At 42.1% G+C, this 22,001-nt stretch overlaps 1 protein-coding gene across 3 annotated transcripts in view; it reads right to left on the bottom strand.

The window, feature by feature from the left end:
• Positions 1–3,093: 3,093 nt before the first annotated feature.
• The window catches only part of LOC311242581 (NEDD4 family-interacting protein 1-like), a 29,193-nt gene continuing 10,285 nt past the window's right edge, over positions 3,094–22,001 (bottom strand). Inside the window, exons 3-8 of one of the 3 annotated variants that reach the window (XM_084331560.1) lie at positions 18,081–18,220; positions 16,584–16,671; positions 12,659–12,783; positions 9,550–9,616; positions 7,262–7,370; positions 3,094–5,138 (exon numbers count right to left, since the gene is read on the bottom strand). In XM_084331560.1, the coding sequence (XP_084187686.1) occupies positions 7,264–7,370; positions 9,550–9,616; positions 12,659–12,783; positions 16,584–16,671; positions 18,081–18,220 (527 nt within the window). In that variant the 3' untranslated portion in view covers positions 3,094–5,138; positions 7,262–7,263. The remainder of the gene's footprint in view (positions 5,139–7,261; positions 7,371–9,549; positions 9,617–12,658; positions 12,784–16,583; positions 16,672–18,080; positions 18,221–22,001) is intronic. The other 2 variants (XM_084331559.1, XM_084331558.1) reach the window with 2 other exon arrangements.

The raw sequence follows: 22,001 nt of genomic DNA, 5'->3' as shown, positions 1-22,001 counted from the left end.
TCAAACCAACGGCGAAACTGAAAGCGTTTTGAATGTTTTAAAGGCAGGGATTATTAGTAGTATTCCATTACATCATCGTCGCAGACGTCTTCTTAGGCAAACAGGTGACTGTAATCAAATAGCAGGTGATTATCATCAACAGTGGCCAATGAGCAGGGCTGATGGCATTAGGCCCCGTTGGTAGGGAACACTATGAATACAGCATGTCTGTTGTTACTGCTACTACAAATCCTGCACTTTCCCATTAAAATAAAGTCTACTCTACATTTTTGTACCACAAGGTGTCATTGTCGCAAATTCTTTGACCTGAAGTGGTAGCTAGTCCATCACATTTAGTAATTTCTTAGCGGACACTTTTATCCAAAGTGACTTACAAGTTCTGTACAACAAGTCAGCAGGAGGGGTACAACTCTGGCAGTTAAGGGTAAGTAACATTGTTCGTCACACAATGTTTAACTTCAGTGCTTCAATCAGTGGGGGGGTGAAGCTTGGTGGATTTTTTTTGTCAAATCAGTTGCGCAATAGTCACTTTTGGTGAGTTGTTTCTATACAATTCACTTATGACATTTAGGTATGACACAGGACTACACAAGCATTTTTTGTATAGAAATGTGTCAACAGACTAAAGCAGGGAACCACAATATTTTGCATACAAATTATGCAAAATGTAATATCATAACTGTCTATTTTTCTTGCAATTGAGCCAATTTTCCTTAGGTACGGTTTTGAGGTGTGTGTTCAACAGAATGTAGTATCAAAAACACATTTACAAAAAGTATGGGTTACTAAATGCTGAACTGCACTGTTATAATCACTAAGCCAGACCTTACCTGTGTCCCTGTATCACTTGTCTCTGCTGCCCTTTGATTAAAAAACGTCCCTATGTCCATTTTCCTTTTTTTGTGTGGCATAGTAAAAGTCACTTAGTAAAACTGAGATAATTGACAATATCAAAACATGGTAGGGCTGTACCGAATAGTTCGAAGCTTCGTTCATAATGTTGACATTCGAATTCTAAATCAACATAAAAAAAATTGTAATAAAAAAATATATATATATATATTTAATTTTTAATTTGCCAAGGTATGGCGAGTGCCATACCTTGCCATACCAAAATGACGCCCCTGGCTTCAATGCTACTGTTGGGGTGACAGTGGCTCAGTAGGTAGAGCAGTCGGTGTTACGAATGGCGCGTTTCGTTGGCATGGTGGAATGTGGAACCCAATTGCAGCAGATAACGGAGAGATAATTGACAGGAGGCGGAATGCGTGGTTGGCTCTTTCAAAATAACATGTACTTTATTTGTTACACGGAGCATCATATAAAAAGGAAACACTTTGGAAACTAGAAAAGAAAAGAGACATGGTCTCAAAACGATATAAACAACAACTACACAGAGTACTCACGACGGTGACAGCAAACAAAAGTAATGACACAGCAAAGGACTGCTAGGCCAACCACACTTAAATACAGGGACTAAGGGCGTGTTCACAACTGAAAGTCCGCGGATAGTCCGGACTTTCTGGTCACACTACCCTTTTTGGTGCGGATCTAATTTGTAAACAAAGGACATACAGTCGCCAAGTCGTTAATCTATTGGACTATAGCACTCACAAACGTAAACAGTTGCCGACAGCGCAATGAGAGAGAGAGATACTACGAGCACGGCCAAGTCGACTAGAGAGTAGAGAGAGAGAGAGAGACTGTCCGCATGGGCGCGAGTCTAGAGTAGAGAGAGAGGAAGAGAGACTGTCCGCGCGCCTGTCATTCATTTGAGTTGGGTCGTGCGCCAGCCGCCACTAGGCGTCTGTCACTCATTTGCTCTAGATTAGGTACTATATAAAGTTCGATCGCGTTCACACCAATAGCAAACGCACCATGGTCCACTGTGAAACGAACCGAGTCCCAACTTTTCAAGAGGACCATGGTTCGGTTGTTTGGTCCTCAAAATAGTTAGGTTTGTGTTCACACCTGTAAAACCAAAACTGACTATTGTCTAAAGGGACCATGGTCCAAGTGGACCAAACAGGGTAGGTGTGAACGCGCCCTGAATGTGGATGCAATTTTCATAATTCCAAAAGATTCCCATGTTATATTATTATTGTTTTACGATCAATGAAGTCCGGCTGTGCACTACAGTGCACACATTCCTCTGTCTCTGTCTCTCTCCTGTCTCTCCTTTCCCCTGTATCTCTTCTCCTCCTCCTTTCTCACCTTTCATCCCTCCTTTTATTTCTAACTATATCTTTTTCTACCTCTCTCTCTCAAGCCAAACTTTTATTACAGTTCAGTTGGTGAATATGTGGTAAAAGGAACATAGGGTCCAGTTGATGCAGTTAAGAGCTGGGGGCCGATATGGCACAAATCAATACCAAGATAATCACAAGGACTTTCTCTCAATAATATCCATATATATCATGATATCAGGTCACGTCACCCAGGTGATGTTGAGCTCACCGGACAGCATCATAATGTAACGTGTGACATGAAACCACAGCTGTCATTTTCAAAACGGCGTTCCCTCAGATGTTTCAGATCACATTTTGTGATAGTCTTGAATTAATATCTTCTTGTTATTATGAATTTAGACGACAGAATTGTGTATCGCGATATATCGTGATTTCATCACAATATGATCCCATTGAAAGAGGAGGAATTATCATATTGAATTGTCACCCGGCACTAATCTAAATGTAATGTAGGCCTAATCCAGGTGCAGCAGTGGCTCAGGACTGGAGGTAGGGCGGTCTGGTAATCGGAAGGTTCCCGGTTAGATTCCCCGCTCCTCCCGGGCAGCGTGTCAAAGTGTCCTTGAGCAAGACACTTAACCCCTAACTGCTCCCGATAAGCAGGTTGGCACCTTGCATGGTCGCCTCCGCCGTGAATGAATGGGTAAAATGTGAGGAACAAATTGTAAAGCGCTTAGGATAAAAGCGCTATATAAATGCAGTCATTTACCATTTATAGTCTTGAGTGCATATTTAGGATAGTAGGAAATAACATAGGCAAGGTAGATTCCTTAGTAGCAGAGTGCATACTAGTGGCACACATAATGACAAAGAAAAAACAAAAATCACACATTAAAAGTTCTGTTATTTGACATTAAGCTTTTTATTTATTTTTTTATTTTAATTTTTACAATGTAAAACATCTCATAACAATAAAACCCCAAGGTTGCAGCTCTACATTACATAGAAATAAGCCAAGTTTGCTTCAAAGCCACGGTAGCCGTACCACTCAATACGGGTTTAGTGTCGGAACAGATGGAACAAAAGAAAAAACTGCATTCAAAGTTTGATAGAGCAAGCTGAATCATACATAAGACAGAAAGAACATGATTCCAATTCATGTGATACAGGGGGGTGGAAAGGATGACAAGAGTAACCTCTTCATCGATATAACAGCACTACCGTTACATGCTCTACCCCCCCCCCCCCCCACCCGTACACAACCAGGAACAGAAGAATGCACCAATTTATCATTTGTTACATTATATGGTTATATAATATGTCTGATATTCAGATCATCTTGGGAATAAACCCCCTGGGTTTTTATTGGTATGTTTCTAAAAGTGCACCTGCTTTACGACATTCTTTTGATATCAGTTTTGATACCCACTAGTTTTAATTCTATACACATACACCCCCTGTGAATAATTCATAAAAAAAAAGACAAAAAATAAACATCTCTTTCCGTCACGTTCCGTCACCCTCAAAAAGACGAATCATAAAAAGCGGGGAAATCCAAATTTCCAAAACAGATTTCACGTGTTATTCCTGTGATCTTAGGGGACAGTTGAATCAGGACTTGGTCTACAAGAACAACTCATTGTCAAATCGCTGAATTCCAGAGAACGGAGACACTTCTGTGATGCCATGAAGCCGTTTATTTTCTGGAGCTGCTCAGTCGTCATTGAAGGGGAATGCTGCCTTTGTGGCTCCGTAGAATGTTTAAAAAGCTTCCAACATCCACTAAAGCTTTATTTATTTTTTGCAAAAAGAGAGAATATAACCACAAAAGAATCACCCTGGTTAGAGTCACCGTGCCCACTAAGCCGATGACATCACCACAAGATTCTTTCAACTCTTGGCTCCCAACTTTGGGTAAGATTTGTTGACGCTCACCGGATTATCTTAAGATCGTAGTTATAACAATGTGATTTCGGTTTTAGGGTGGACTTCCCAGTCTGTAATACAAAACACTTAAAAACGGGCAAAATCATAACCTCTGATTCATGGACGCAATCTGTTTTCTCCCAGCGTCTGTTCAATTGAGAGCGTATTTGATTTACATACATTATTTTAATTGCATGCATGAACGTTCAATTATGAAGAAGCCCTTTCTGAACAGTTTAGAACAACTTAACAAAAAAACAAAAAAAAAGCAGTGAACACTACTGCCCTCTACTGGCTAAAATACAGGTAACACTACTTAAAAGCCAACAGGTGAGTGAACTACTAATATTATTATGTGGTAATGCAAGTATTAATAGCGCCGACATTTACAGTCCGATCATAATTGTGTTTTAGGTGTGTGTGGTAATCCTGGTCACACAAATTCAACGTGTTATTAACTAAATAAGATTACAAAGTGTGTCGCATGCTCATTGAGAACTTTACAAAGCGCTGTGTCACGACATCGTAATACCTGTTGGCTTTCAGCAAAGTGTCACCAACATAAGACTGGTCTGGGGGTTGATGCATGCTAATACACTACCATCAAATGATATAAGGCATTACTCATACATTACAGACATAGATGTGAATAGCACTTAACATTCGCCACTAATGAGTACATAGTTAGAAGGACTACTACTGTTTTTACCATTTTTTTCATTAATAAAGTTTCAAACAAAATAAAAGTACTAGTGATGTAATTCCTGAATATTACTCAAGAGTTTGTCTTCCTCCGCACCTCGCTGGCTGCTATCCGATTGGTGTCTTTTGAGGTTTAGTTTGAAACTTTAATGCAGAGTCGTTTCTTTTTGGTTGGTATGTTCGGTTTTTCTACGTACAATGTTCCAATTCTGGGTGTTTGGAAAGTCCTGTTAGGTCAGAGAGAAGAGGAAAGTCCTGTTAGGTCAGAGAGAAGAGGAAAGTCCTGTTAGGTCAGAGAGAGAGAGAGATGAGAGGAAAGTCCTGTTCGGTCAGAGAGAAGGGAAAGCAAATCAGGTCTGGTTTTAGTCACAGACACATCAAACCGGGCCGATAGACATTATGAGATAGTTGTCATTGGCCGGCATTATCCATCTCAAAACCGCCCTCTTTTCTTGATCCTCCAATCACAACTGTTGATTTCCCTCGGACAGCCACTTGTGTTCAGATATTTCGTAAGCCCTACCTGATATTGTATAAGACAGATGCAATCATTTGAAGAGATTGTAATTACAAGTAAACAGTTGTAATGTACCAAAGCGACTTACAAGTTCTGTACAACGGGTCAGCAGGAAGGGTACAACTCTGGCAGCTAAGGGTCAGTAAGATTGTTCGCCAAACAGTGTTGAACTTGAGCGCTACAGTCTTGAGTGCATAGTAGTGTAGACATATTAGCATAGTAGGTAGTAATATAGGCAAATATATTACTTAGTAGCAGAGTGCATAATAGTAATAGACAGACTTTAAATGGCAAAAGGCCTCAGCCGACGCAGGAAGCTTGGAAGGTCGATACGTCACGACTAGGGCTGGGCACCGAGAACATATTTGCATTTCGATTCTTAATAATTTTTTTTTTGTTTTTTTACTTTTTTTATTAATACCCTAGTTACAGTACAGCAACCAAATTAAATTGTATCAAGTCAACTGACAATGTGAATAGTATGAAAAAATATTACGATTTTTCAAAAAAAGAAAAAAATAATTCTCCTGCGAAATAAGCTGTGACCTGTTTTGACCTGCAACTCAAAGAATCGGAATCGAGAATCGTTTAGAACAGGAATCGAAATGGAGAATCGGAACTGGAATCGTTCAAATCCAAACGATGCCCAACCCTGGTCACGACTTAACAACCAAATACTGCGCCAGCATTAAGGTGGATGTAATACTGCGCCAGCATTAAGGTGGATGTAATACTGCACCAGCATTAAGGTGGATGTAATACTGCACCAGCATTAAGGTGGATGTAATACTGCACCAGCATTAAGGTGGATGTAATACTGCACCAGCATTAAGGTGGATGTAATACTGCACCAGCATTAAGGTGGATGTAATACTGCACCAGCATTAAGGTGGATGTGATACTGCACCAGCATTAAGGTGGATGTAATACTGCACCAGCATTAAGGTGGATGTAATACTGCACCAGCATTAAGGTGGATGTAATACTGCGCCAGCATTAAGGTGGATGTAATACTGCACCAGCATTAAGGTGGATGTAATACTGCACCAGCATTAAGGTGGATGTAATACTGCACCAGCATTAAGGTGGATGTAATACTGCACCAGCATTAAGGTGGATGTAATACTGCACCAGCATTAAGGTGGATGTAATACTGCACCAGCATTAAGGTGGATGTAATACTGCACCAGCATTAAGGTGGATGTAATACTGCACCAGCATTAAGGTGGATGTAATACTGCACCAGCATTAAGGTGGATGTAATACTGCGCCAGCATTAAGGTGGATGTAATACTGCGCCAGCATTAAGGTGGATGTGATACTGCGCCAGCATTAAGGTGGATGTGATACTGCACCAGCATTAAGGTGGATGTGATACTGCACCAGCATTAAGGTGGATGTAATACTGCACCAGCATTAAGGTGGATGTAATACTGCACCAGCATTAAGGTGGATGTAATACTGCACCAGCATTAAGGTGGATGTAATACTGCACCAGCATTAAGGTGGATGTAATACTGCGCCAGCATTAAGGTGGATGTAATACTGCACCAGCATTAAGGTGGATGTAATACTGCACCAGCATTAAGGTGGATGTGATACTGCACCAGCATTAAGGTGGATGTGTATAACCTCGCTTGCATCTCGATTACAAGGGCCTTGTAGGAGGCGATTCAACCTGCCTGTGTGTTGCGTTTCTGGTGTTCCGGAAATACTGGTGCATGACGGCAAAATCCTTTTGTTTACTTATAAAAAATAATAATAATAAAAAAAGAAAAAAAGAAAACTGTGTCCCTGGATAACCCTGCCAGTTAATTATTTTATCGTCCGGATGGCTGATTGAAATTACCGATGATGAGCATAATCAAATGACTGTAGTACCCCAGTAATACAACTGCAGTCTGTCCGGAGAGGCCTGAAGACTTACCGTTAATAGATGAAGAGCACCCTTGTTCGAGGAAGGGTGGCGTAGGAGGGGTCGGCCAGTTTACGCACGCGGGAGTAGTTGACGAACCCTCTGATGAACAGCATGAAGCCTGGAGAAAACATTAACACGCTTCAGAACAAAACTACAAGCATCAATATATATATATATATATATATATATATATATATATATATATATATATATACCGTAATTCCTCTAATAGTAACCGGGTCTCAAATACAAGCCGGGTCTCTATTAATGGCCGGGTGCGCTCTTGAGCTAAGCAATTATAAGCCGGCCTCCTAATACAAGCCGGGTTACTAATATACTGAGCTGCATACTGAGCTAGTTACTTGATTTCACTTTGAAAACGTTGAAATGACCAGTGACCACCTGTAATTGCACTGTTTACTATTTCATACAGTACTTGGTTTCAATAAATGAACCCAGTACATTTTACTGGGTTCAAACTGACACAAAATGTTGATTTATTCATTATGATCCGTTTGAAAATTTGAAATATAGGCCTCCCTCTTATACAGGCCTCCTCCTAATACAAGCCTGGTACCCGCTACAGTTGAAACAAATACAAGCCGGGGTTACTATTAGAGGAATTACGGTATATATATATATATTAATGAGCCTATGGAAGAAATAGCACCACTGGTGTGTATACTGTCAAAAGTATTTATTTATTTTGTTTATTTTTTTTCCCACATCTACAGAGCTTTTAGAAAGGTGTAGAATAAAAGTATTGCTTTTCCCCAAAATAATAATTACAGATTAATTAATTTAATGAATGTCGTCGTTTCCCCATGTGGAATGCACTTGATTGGATAAATGACACGCTGGTGCTCTAGTGCGACACTTAGGTCGCTTTCACACAGGAGCTGTTTGGTCCGGACTATCGGACCAGAATTCGATAGTCCGCTTTTTTGGGTTTTCGGTCCGTGGACCAAACACGCAAACTCTGGTCCGACCAAAAACATAGGTCTCGGTTCGCTTCATCGGACCAAACGCGGACCAAACGTAGGAAGTCACCTGATAAACTATGCATCTTGGGTATATTATTATTATTACCGCGGCGCGGCATTCACTGCAAAACAAGCACACTGCATCTATCTATCTATCTATCTATCTATCTATCTTCTGTGCATCTTGGGGTAGAAGGAAGAAAAAAAACAGCTGCTTATTATTATTATTATTACCGCGGCGCGGCATTCACTGCAAAACAAGCACACTGCATCTATCTATCTATCTATCTACTGTGCATCTTGGGGTAGAAGGAAGAAAAAAAACACAGCTGGGCAGAAGACCAAATAAAACAGCTGCTTGTGGGCACTCACAAAAACAACGAGGTGTACAAGTTGTTTAGCGAGAGGATGGCGGTAATGGGAATCATAATCGAACGATGGATCAATGCCACGCCTCTGCTACTATCACACTTCACGCAGTTTGTGTTGACGCGCATTTCACTTCCTGAAGGGGAGGGATTTCCACTCTCCATTGTGTCCAATAGACGAGCGTCCTTTTCGACCGCGTGACATTGTTCAGATAGTTTGGTGCGCCTGACAAATTGCTGTGTGAATGCAGACGGACCAAATGATGAATGCAACAATGTTGCAACTTCACTACCAGAACCGCACACCGAGTCCACCAAAACTATATGTGAAAGCACCCTTAGTGGCTGAATGTTATGTATAGCACCCTTAAAGGCCAACTCTGCAATCCAAATGTGAACAAAGGGGAAGCTCAACGCGAGTTCTACACACATTTTGAGGCCGTAAACGTTTTTTTGTAGCCAATGGTTGTGAACACTGGAGTAAAACAAGACACTGTATTGTGTTAAGTTCATGAAAGTTGAAAAGATAATGGAGGTATGGAGGTACTATCCAAGGGGGGGTCCGGGAGGGGGGGGTTCGAGCTGGAGCATATGTGTGTAGGGTTTTAGAAAATAAGTATTAGGGGTATATTCTATACTAACATTTATATAATTGTAATTTCGCTGGATATACACTGTATACGGTTAAAATGTTATTATAGACTATTTTTGTTTCATCTTGTTTCTGTACTTTCATGTAATTTTAACCACCTTGACTGAAAGTTTCATTATGCATTATGTGTTGAGTACTGACTTTTAATAATTTTTGTTTTGCAATAATAAAAAAAATATATAAAAAAAAAAAAAAAAAAAAAAAAGTTGAAAAGAAAATCTAAATATACCTTCGATGTGTACAGTCTAAGGAGGACCGAATACATTCTTGTTTTCTTTTCAGGCTTGAACTCACCCAGGGCCAGGAACACCCACCACAGCCAGTACTGCCCATCAAAGTAGCCGGGGAAGTAGGTCGAAAACTGAAACGATCAGCGAAAAGGGAAGAACCGATTAGAACCAATACACTGACGCCATCTGCTCATCATGAGCCGTTAATGCCGCTTACGTAACGCTAGGCCTATATTCATCGACCGCGATTGATCCCAGGAAGCTATACTTAGATCAGCGCTCCAGGCAACACTTCCCCCGGTTCTGCTGCTGCTGCTGCTGCTGCTGGCTTGGTGGACAGACGGTGTCACCAGCATGATTTAAAGAATTCTCAAGTTCAAGTTTCTTTATTAGTTAGTTGTCATACAAAAATACAGAATACTTTTATATGAAATGCTTTTTTTCTGTTTTGCTCCTGAGAGTGTGCTAGATAAAAATAGATAAGTATAAAATAGAAAGTCAAAAGTACGTAAACAAGTGTAAACAAAAGTGTTCAATATACATAATATACAATGCAGAGTAGAAGGGGAAAAAAGTTACTGAGTTACAATACAATATACAGTACAATGCAGAAATGGGATGAGGTACAACTTAGGGTAAGGTGCAATGAGGTATGAGTTGTAGTGCAAATCTCTTTACCAATCAATATAAAGTGTGTTAAAGTGGGTAAAGTGGGTGCTACAGTGAGTTGTTTATTTAAAGTGAGTGTGTACGTGTGGATGTGTGTGCTGTGAGTGTATTTGATGGTTTGTTACATAGTGTTATTGTCGTTGAGCATCCTGATGGCCTGGGGATAGAAGCTCCTTCTGTCCCCCTAGTGTAACGGAAATGAGTAATCATCTTGGAAATTAAAATAGAGGCTGTAATTGCAGGACAACGTGCGGTGGTACAATTTGACTGAATCTTGAAATCACCGGTATTTACGTTCCGTAAAAATGTACCAACGTGTTCCGTGTCTCCAGAGTTTGGCTGCAGCAGCGTCCCGATAAAACTCAGCCAGAGGACGTCACCCAGAGGAGCGCAGACGTCTAGTGAACTGCAAACACGATTTCTTTCTGAAGTTGGGCCTACTGCTGTTCAGAATAGTTGAGGAAATAGTGTCTGCACTCCTCGCGGTGACGTCATGCGGCAGAGTTTCTCGGGGGAGGGAGCTCTCGAGACACAGAACGCTTTGGTTCACCTGACCCGAGTCCAATATAGCGCACATTTCACTCGCTGAAGACTAAACTGAAGGGGAAATGCCCCAAGAACAAGCAGGAACTGAAGACAGTTGCAGCGGAGGCCTGGCAGAGCATCACCAGAGACTCATTGTGGTTTGTTCTCCCCCAGCGGTATGTTCTTATGACTTCAGGCGCTCATTGACTGCAAAGGGCTTGCAACCAAGTATTAAAAGTGACAATTTGATTTATGATTTGTTAGTTTGTCCAATTGCTTTTGGGCCCTTAAAATTTACGAGGCACATGAAGATTGTTGTAATTCCTACACCGTTCACCTGATTTGGATGTAAATACCCTCAAATTAAAGACCGAAGCAGACTACAAAGAGTGACACGTTCAGCCGAACGCACAATTGGAGGGGGGCTCCCCACCCTCCAGAACATTTACAACAAGCGTTGCAAGGGCAAGGCTAAGAGAATCATTAAAGACTCCAGTCACCCGAACAACTGCCTCTTTGAACTGCTGCGGTCAGGCAAGCGATACCGGAGTCTCAAGGCGAGCACAGAAAGACTCAGAAGAAGCTTCTATCCCCAGGCCATCAGGCTGCTAAACGAACAATGAATGAACACTACACAACAACAACCACCAAACGCACATAGCACACACATCCACACGCACACACTCACTTTAAACAAACACACTGTAGCACCCACTCCACACTTTATAGCACACACCCACTTTAAACAAACACACTGTAGCACCCACTCCCCACACTTTATATTTATTGATGAAGGATTGCACTACAACTCGTACACCTTACTGTAAATTGTACCTAAATTGTACCTCATCCCATTTCTGCTTTGCACTAGATAGTACTGTACATTAGTACACTGCATAGTATTGTATATTATATGGTAACTCAGAACATTGTACATATGTCTATACCGAACACTGTGACCTCATTTTCTTCTTCTAAATTACATGCTATACTATGTTATTTGATACTATCTTGTCTAGCACAGTCTCTGGAGCGTAACAGTAAGAAGCATTTTGTATGAAAGTATTCTGTACTTCTGTATGACAACTATTAAAGAAACTTGAAACTTGAAGCTGTACTTCTGCACTTAAAGCGCATCTAGGTTGTTTAATTTCAAATCCATTGTGATGGTGTACAGAGTCAATTATGAAAATTGTGTTGATATCCAAATATTTATGGACCCGACTGTATGTCCGGTTATCATCTCCTCACAACAGAACAGGATTCAGGTTAAAAAAAAAGAAAATCTAGGGAGCCCTTTATTCCATCATGGGACCCAGAGGTTGGGAAACGCTATGAGGAACAGACCTATATGAACTACATGGTTCTTACCCGAACTATAAGAACCCATTTGATGAGGAACAGACCTATATGAACTACATGGTTCTTACCCGAACTATAAGAACCCATTTGATGAGGGACAGGCCTATATGAACTACATGGTTCTTACCCTATAAGAACCCATTTGATGAGGGACAGGCCTATATGAACTACCGTACTTTTCGGACTATAAGCCGCGGCTTTTTTCCCCATTTTTCGACTCTGCGGCTTATATAACGGTGCGGCTTATATGTGGACCAAACCCGAAAATGTAAAAATCGAAATATTGCTTTTTTTACTGCATTGAAATGTTATTTATCTGTTCCCTTATTAAATATGCAACTTGTTTGTTGAAATGTTAATAAATGGGAGCTTCCTCAAACAGCCATCTCTTTCCCGACAATCCCCTCTGTGCACGAACCCTTACATATGGTAATTAAACATTAAAACACCTGCGGCTTATAGTCCAGTGCGGCTTATATATGTACACATCATTCAATTTAGCTGCTGCGGCTTATAGTCGGGTGCGGCTTATAGTGCGAAAAGTACGGTACATGGTTCTTACCCTATAAGAACCCATTTGATGAGGGACAGGCCTATATGAACTACATGGTTCTTACCCGAACTATGAGAACCCATTTGATGAGGGACAGGCCGAACCCGGAGATGGCACCGTAGCGCCCGGCTGCAGAGGTGGTCAGACAGAAGGACAGGAAGAAGCCAATCCAGTTGAAGAGGAACGCCACTGGAGACACAAGACGTCAGTAAGTCATTAAAGATGTTCATTCTGATGGAGGTAGAGGGAACGCCACTGGAGACACAAGACGTCAGTAAGTCATTAAAGATGTTCATTCTGATGGAGGTAGAGGGAACGCCACTGGAGACACAAGACGTCAGTAAGTCATTAAAGATGTTCATTCTGATGGAGGTAGAGGGAACGCCACTGGAGACACAAGACGTCAGTAAGTCATTAAAGATGTTCATTCTGATGGAGGTAGAGGGAACGCCACTGGAGACACAAGACGTCAGTAAGTCATTAAAGATGTTCATTCTGATGGAGGTAGAGGGAACGCCACTGGAGACACAAGACGTCAGTAAGTCATTAAAGATGTTCATTCTGATGGAGGTAGAGGGAACGCCACTGGAGACACAAGACGTCAGTAAGTCATTAAAGATGTTCATTCTGATGGAGGTAGAGGGAACGCCACTGGAGACACAAGACGTCAGTAAGTCATTAAAGATGTTCATTCTGATGGAGGTAGAGGGAACGCCACTGGAGACACAAGACGTCAGTAAGTCATTAAAGATGTTCATTCTGATGGAGGTAGAGGGAACGCCACTGGAGACACAAGACGTCAGTAAGTCATTAAAGATGTTCATTCTGATGGAGGTAGAGGGAACGCCACTGGAGACACAAGACGTCAGTAAGTCATTAAAGATGTTCATTCTGATGGAGGTAGAGGGAACGCCACTGGAGACACAAGACGTCAGTAAGTCATTAAAGATGTTCACTCTGATGGAGGTAGAGGGCTTTCCTGCAGCGCCTTGTAGTTCTTGGCAAAATAATCCCAGTTCCTTGACTAATAAAGCACCAGAGAACTCCAAAGGAATGTTAGAAAACATTTATTTTCCAAATGACGGCCTTGTGTTTTTTATATTGACTTTTGTCATTTATAAATATGTAGAAACAAACCTTTTTTTATCTTCGACTTCTGAAACTGAGGAAACGTCTGTGATCACAGAAATAAACTATTTTCTTTTTAAATACTCGATTTGAATGACACAACCTCAATTTCTACAAGCTTTTCCTAAATAAGAATTTTCCACAACAATCACTAAATATTTTCAAAAGTAAGCTAAAAATGTACCTCTTCACCTTAGCCTTTTAATACACACTGCCACTTACTCATTACATCCACGCTATAATTATTGTACTGTAAATGAGAGCTAATTTATTGCACTATTTAATTCCGTCTATTGTAAGCTACAGTAATTATCATCGCATTGCTTTTATTTAGTCAATTCTCTGTTCATTTTATGCCCGTCTATATTTATGCCAATTTTGTCTATTTTGTGTCTACATCACTGCTGTGAAGCACTTTTGGCTGCAATTCTTGTATGAAGGGTGCTATACAAATGCATTTTATTATTAATTGAGATCTTGTGATGGTTTAAGACAAAAAAAAGAAAAGTGAAACAGGGACAGTGCAGGATGGTGCATAATGTTACAGTTGCCTTACAGCTGGAGAATGAACTGAACGTGAAGCTGGTGACGTCAGGCACAGTCTCTAGACAGAACCCTCCGCCGCCATCAGCAGCTCCACTACAACATCTCCTGCCGGAAACGCTGAAGCATCTTATGTTATGAATGATGATCACAAAAAGGGACATTATGAGCAAATAGAAAACAGAAAATAGTTGAGTAGCAGTGAGCAGCGCATCCAACCTGTTATTAGGACAGGATAGACTGTAGGTAAACTATCCACACACACTGGATTACAACTTCCAATTCTTCCTGAATCTTCATTTTCTTTAATCATGAAAGCATTTTTCCCACGTGTATAATTAACTCTTTATTACTATAATTAACTCCCTCTACACCAATACAAGTTATGTGGGAATGTCCTGTGTCAGTTGTAGAGTATAACATGGGACTGACCCAGGTAGAGAGCAGTGAGTGATGATACAGGTCCTGGGTCAGCTTTGTGTGATCAACCTGTGTTGAGGCCACACTCCCATGGGTTTGACACAGTGGAACATAACGAGGCACAATAAACAGGGTGGTATTCATATTCATGTTTGAATGACGTTGTAAATGTAAATAGTTACACAGGACTAATTCAGTGACTGAGTAAATAAACTGAAAGAACACTGTACTGGGATCAGTTTGTCTTCTGTGTTGAACAATGACATATGTTTACCATTCAGCCATTAGATTTATCAACGGAGATAGTTATGGTACTCATATCCTATATAATAAGGTCGGGTGGGCCACTAGACCCTGTCGTACACGATCCAGTAATTGTCTTACACTTAGTGCCTAGAGTTTGTACTGAATTTGTACTGAACTTGATCGAGTGATTGTCTTACACTGAATGTAACATCTCAACGACACTGTAAATGAGTTTAACTACTCAGTGAATTTATAGAGTATAAATAAAGATTGAATGAATATGACACGTTTTTGATCAAGTTCAAATGTGACGGTTAGGAGGGGACGTGGCTATAAAGGGGAAGAGAATGTGGGACTTGGGTCCAGTATAAAGGGTAGGACCTGGGACTTGGGTCCAGTATAAAGGGTAGGACCTGGGACTTGGGTCCAGTATAAAGGGTAGGACCTGGGACTTGGGTCCAGTATAAAGGGTAGGACCTGGGACTTGGGTCCAGTATAAAGGGTAGGACCTGGGACTTGGGTCCAGTATAAATGGTAGGACCTGGGACTTGGGTCCAGTATAAAGGGTAGGACCTGGGACTTGGGTCCAGTATAAATGGTAGGACCTGGGACTTGGGTCCAGTATAAATGGTAGGACCTGGGACTTGGGTCCAGTATAAATGGTAGGACCTGGGACTTGGGTCCAGTATAAATGGTAGGACCTGGGACTTGGGTCCAGTATAAATGGTAGGACCTGGGACTTGGGTCCAGTATAAATGGTAGGACCTGGGACTTGGGTCCAGTATAAATGGTAGGACCTGGGACTTGGGTCCAGTATAAATGGTAGGACCTGGGACTTGGGTCCAGTATAAAGGGTAGGACCTGGGACTTGGGTCCAGTATAAAGGGTAGGACCTGGGACTTGGGTCCAGTATAAAGGGTAGGACCTGGGACTTGGGTCCAGTATAAAGGGTAGGACCTGGGACTTGGGTCCAGTATAAAGGGTAGGACCTGGGACTTGGGTCCAGTATAAATGGTATGACTTGGGTCCAGTATAAATGGTAGGACCTGGGTCCAGGGTCCAGTATAAATGGTAGGACCTGGGACCTTGGGTCCAGTATAAATGGTAGGACCTGGGACTTGGGTCCAGTATAAAGGGTAGGACCTGGGACTTGGGTCCAGTATAAATGGTAGGACCTGGGACTTGGGTCCTGTATAAATGGTAGGACCTGGGACTTGGGTCCAGTATAAATGGTGTAGCCTGGGACTAACCCATGTTTGTGTGTAAATTAATTCCCGACACAGGACGGACCAGGGTCAATAACCCGTTTAACCAGGCTCACCGGTGTAAAATGGTCATTATTACCGGTATGAGCGATGAATGAATGATCATTGCATTCATATAGCGTCTTTCCAGATGCTCAAATTGACCCATCTCAAACCCCACCCTCCTTTCTTGATCCTCCAAATCACAACTGTCGCTACCCTCGAACAGAAAGCAACAATTGCGATTGGAGGATCAAGAAAACAGGGCGGGGCTTGAGATGGGTCAATCACCTCCTTCACCACCAATGTGGTGGAGGTAGAGGGCAGGTTTTGTTGTGGCATTCGGGGGGGTGACCCTCGGAGCAGGCACCCTTATGGCTGTCAAAGAGATGGTGAAGCAGCACTTACTGAAGAAAGTGAGCATGAAGATGCCGTCGTTCCCTATTCGCAGCTGGTCTGCATCTTCAAAGTCGTCCCGAGCCACAAAGTCATCCTCCTGCAGCGGTAAAGACACCAAATGATCAATGTATGGAGTTTGCATTCAATTCAATAATGTTAATTTACAGTGGGTGTAGCGTTTTATACAGCAATTCAAAGCTATTGGTTTATTAAAGTACCCAAATACATATTATACATATATACGTAGGCTATAAGTTGATTTTTAGATGGAAAATAAACTTGTAAGTCATATAAGATTGTAAATGGACTGCATATAGATCGCTTTTATCCAAAGCGCTTTACAACTTATGCCTCACATTCACCCATTCACTCACACATTCACACACCGACGGCGGAGGCAGCCATGCAAGGTGCCGACCCGACCTGCTCATCAGTTAGGGGTTAAGTGTCTTGCTCAGGGACACTTCGACACGCTGGCCGGGAGGAGCCGGAATCAAACCGGGAGCCTTCCGATTACAAGATGACCGCCCTCCCTCCTGAGCCACTGTCGCCCCATAGATGTTAGTAATTTATTTATAAACATTACCAACATAAAAACAAAACTAGGCAAGCATAGTTCTAGTACAATATTTTTATTGGGTTTTACAGTACACATTTCAGGTTTTCATTGTAGTCAGTTATTCTTAATTCCTTTTCTCCACAAGATTATACATATACCCACATACCCCCCTCCCCCCTCCCCTTTTCTCTCTCTTAGCATCTTTGGTTTTGTTCTTACTGTTCTCATATAGAAATAATATGTACATTCATTGGTACCTCCATTAGAATAGCTCGTACACAAATATAAATAATTGAAAAGAGGAAAAGAAAATGTACATCAAAATAAAAATAAAAATAAATAAAGAAATAAAAATAAATGACATCTTCACAACACCTTCACTGACGTGTCTCCGGTCTCTCCCGGGGTCCGGGTCACGGCTGACCGCGGGAGAGAGCGGGGGGACTCATCCTATAGCAGCCCTCCTATATCTTCCCGTCTCAGATATTCATTAAATGGTTTCCATATATCCTCGTAGATCTCTATATTGATCCTGAGGATATACGTTATTCTCTCCATAGACATGCATTGTGCCATGTTTTTAATCCAAGCACCGATTGTGGGTGCGTCTATTTTCTTCCAATTGAAAGCTATTGTTCTTTTTGCCTGTAGTATAGCAAAATCAATAAATTTAAATTGTTTGGTTCTAACTAGGCAAGCATAGTTAATCCGGCCCCGACCACAAGACTCACGCCCACGTGTTTCAACAATAAGAAGTCAGTCAGTCAGTTAGGGACATCCGCTATTGTAGGCCGGCCCTCAAAAAGAAACTCGACCGGAAACTATTGTTATATTTGGTGGTGGGATATTTCTCTGTCTCTTGACTTCAGATCCGGGGCTTTAATATAAAAACGGATACAGATCAACTGGCGTTATGTGAAACTGAGACATAGGAACGAGGCACTCACCGTCACCCTCCCTGTGACCAGAGAGACAGCGGCCTCTGCTTTGGTTCTCTCCGCCTCGTCGTAGGACGGCAGCGTGGTGGCTACATTGTAGGACGGCGGGTTGGGAAATCTTCCTCCATCCTCCTTGTAGTCAAAGAAAGCTGTGAAGGAAACAAATGAACACAGGGTGTTGACTTTGAAACGAGGCAGCGGTGTGTGCGTGTGTGTCTGCTCAAGGACTGGTCCTTATCATACGGGACTCGAGGAAAACGCCTGGTGCTTCTTGGAAAGAACAAGGACACCCAGTCACTGTCATAGATGCGAAGCATTTGAACTGGTCTAAACACAAAGTGCCATGCCCGTGAACCGCCACTAGGGACAGAGTGGCTGGGTGTGAGTGAATGGCGAGTTAGTTGACATTGCCAGTCGTAGAGGTGCTTCGCTGGGTTTGGGGGTCGACATCAGACAGAAAGAATCAAACTTCTGAGTGGAGCAGGAACAAAAATACTTTTTATATGGCTAGTTATAGGTACTAGTCCCCGGACCGGAGCTTGAGAACAATGGCATACTGTAGATGCATTGAGGTGTAGCTTTGTTTATACGTGGCAGTGTTGCGTGGTTGGGACGCCCAACTCAGTAATGTGACATGTTTAATGATCTCTCACTCATTTATTTGGTTCCGAATGTCGTTGTCGTCGTTTTTATTATGTCCAGTTGTGATGTAATGTTTTGCCGGAGCTGAAGTGGAATCCTTCAGAACAGACCAGGCTCAAAACAAACACATTCAAATTCATTTAGCAAACACAATAGCATAGCAAACATTACAGGACTTCTGACATCAGACGTAGGCGTGACTGTTAATTCTTGATGTAGGCTAGTCTGGGCTAGTAGAATATACAGTATATAATGAGCAACTAATTGACAAGTCCAGTTAAATCAGTTACTGCTGGCCAGAATGACTACTACCATACTGTCTTTATACCTGTATCTCTGTACATCTGATTAGCACTACAACCAATAGTACTAATTTATATATCTTATAAGTTATAACCAGCTTACACATTGGGCGCCGGGCATTGTGCCACTTCCGGTTTGACGCGAGTGTAACTCGCCCGACCGTCCACCAGGCGGCGGTATTGAGGCGTTGCAATCTCAGACAGGGTGCCGCTGCAGTCCGGAGGGAGGCTGGATGAATTATGAATGCCATGGCGAAAAAATGAAATATTGATCCCAAAAACTATTTACGCCGTTGTTGGCATTCAACGCATGGCGGGCAATAACGACTTACGCCGTTTATGGTGCACAATGTGTTAATCACCTGTACATTGTATATTACTATTGCACTTTATTGTTACATTTGCACACTGGTTGGATGACAAACTTCTTTCCATTGTACTGTACTTGTGCTGTATAATGACAATCACTGATTCTTGAGAGTCGGGACAAAACATGTCCTACATAGAAAAGTCTAATTTATATAAAAAAAATAAAGAAATTAATAATGATTGACATACAATCTAAAGGTATTGTGTATACTGATGTTATGTTTTAGCACATATATTTGTTTTTTGGGGGATATTTGTTTAAATGTATAATCTGTGGTTAGAAGCTCCCATGTTAATTTCCTTGTCCTCAGCAAGGGTCACATTATTGACCAGCCCAAAAAAGCTTGAAAAACCTCTCCACTTGTGAAAACATACATATCAAATCAAGGATAAGGGTTATAAATGTATAAAACAATGCATGCCATGAAACTCAAATAATATTTTCCATAGAAATCTGCCTATCAAAGTTGTGTCCTCAGTTTATGTCAACTCCGTCAGACTTTTTCATAAACCTAATTAAATCAGGCAATAGCATGGCCAGCTCTATCCCTGAGGACCCCTTTTCCTTTCCCTGCCTGTGGTGAATGCAACACTACCACACATGGTCTGGTAAATTTGATTCGTTTTGATATTTTAGACAAACAATGTCAATATTCCTATGGTCACAGCTGGAACATGTCAACAACACCATCTCTCCGTTATTATACTTTTAAAAAACAATAGTGGATTGAATTCAAGTGTTTCAGTGAGATTATTAAGACAGCTAGCAACTGCCAAAAAACTAGCTAGCTGCAGTGCACAATACAGGCTTGGAGGGAAAATGTGTGCCTTTTTGTCAACTCCGTCAGACATCAACTCCGTCAGATTTTGTGTCTGACGGAGTTGACGTGTAAGCTGACGGAGTTGACAAATCCATCAATAACCTCATAATATGCTATTATTATACTATTTTTGAACATGGTAAAGGATTTAAATGTTATTTCAGAGTTGTATCTGCACAGAAGTGTGCATATAATAGCATGCATTACAATACACTTCTGACTTTTAGAGCATGGGCAGGCTGTGGTCTGCTTATTGAATAATTGTCTTACTTTCCCAGCACATGTGTTAATACATAAATATAAATATATCACTTGTCTACGTGGTTGATTGATTGATGTAAAATGTCATAACCCAGTAGGGATACAAGACAGAAGAAAACAGTTATTCTGGTTCTTATACTGTTTACTTAGATCATCAGAGCAAAGGTGAACGGTGGTAAACTGTGGATATTTCATCTTAATATCTTTATAATAATTCTTAATATAGGACTGGTCCATGTGTGTCTACTGTAGATTGCTACATCATCCTTTATCTGACTCTTTCCATCCATAGTGTAATACATACTCAGAGGAAGTTTGTTTACTCCCAGTTTGGTCACCCAACCATCCCATCCATCTGCTCAGCTGATCGCCGTGTCGCACATCTGACGCGTCATCAGATCTCCGTTACAGCTGGCGCTAGTAGCTCGGGAAACCCCGCGAGACCTCTGCAGAATAGTATGGGGAGTATCGCGAGAGCAATACTCACAAAGGATTTTAGAAAACGTGGAGTGGATTTTAGCCTACTCCGGCCCTTACAACGACACACTCCCAGCACTCCTGCCCCTGTTCACATGACCAGTTTTGCTCTCCTCAACACTCGGTCCCTCAACAACAAATCCCACTACATCAATGACATCATCTTGGACCATAAATTTGACTTTACCTGCCTTGTCGAGACTTGGCAGATACCAAATGAGTTCCTAACACTCAACCAGGCCACCCCACCAGGCTACACATATCTACAACAACCCCGTGTTGGTAAGCGGGGTGGTGGACTTGCTGTTCTCCATCGTACCTGTTTCAAGGTTAAGGCTGTCCCCACCCCTCCTGCTACATCATTTGAATGCCTTGCCTTCAAACTGCTTGGCCCCCAGCCTGTGCTTGTCATCCTGATCTACCGCCCCCCCCCTCCCTCCCCTGTGTTTATTTCGGAATTATCTGACCTACTCACCTCTGTCAGCTCATCCATCTCCTCAATTCTCCTCCTCGGCGACTTCAACATTCACGTTGACAACATCACCGCCTCCGACGACCTCCTGTCCCTCCTTGACTGCCACAATCTCACCCAGCATGTAGATTTCCCCACCCACACCAGAGGCCATATACTGGACCTGGTGTGTTCCACCGAGACCATCACTCCCTCCAATCTCAGTGGCGTGGACCTCCACGTTGCTGACCATCTTGCCGTCAAGTTCTCAGTTTCTCTCCCCTCCTCCCCTGGCCGCCCACAGCGCCCCATGACGTACAGGAACACAAAAAATATCACCCCCACTGACCTCGCCAACGCCCTGAGCTCCCACCTCGCTCATGATCCTCAGCTGCTCTCAACCATTGAGTTGGTGAACACCTACAACACAGCCCTAGCTGCCACCCTGGACTCCCTCGCACCCCTCAAAACCCGCACTGTCACATTTACACACTCCGCCCCCTGGTACACCCCTGAGCTCCGCTCCATGAAAGCCAAGGGCCGCCAGTTGGAGAGGCGCTGCAGGAAAACAGGCCTCGCTGTCCATGCCCAGGCCTACTCTGACCAC

This window comes from Notolepis coatsorum, assembly GCF_963971535.1.
Source record: "Notolepis coatsorum genome assembly, chromosome: 16".
Lineage (NCBI taxonomy): Eukaryota > Metazoa > Chordata > Actinopteri > Aulopiformes > Paralepididae > Notolepis > Notolepis coatsorum.
The sequence above is the reverse complement of the archived record's forward strand: the minus strand, read 5'-3'. Positions and strand labels throughout refer to the sequence as shown.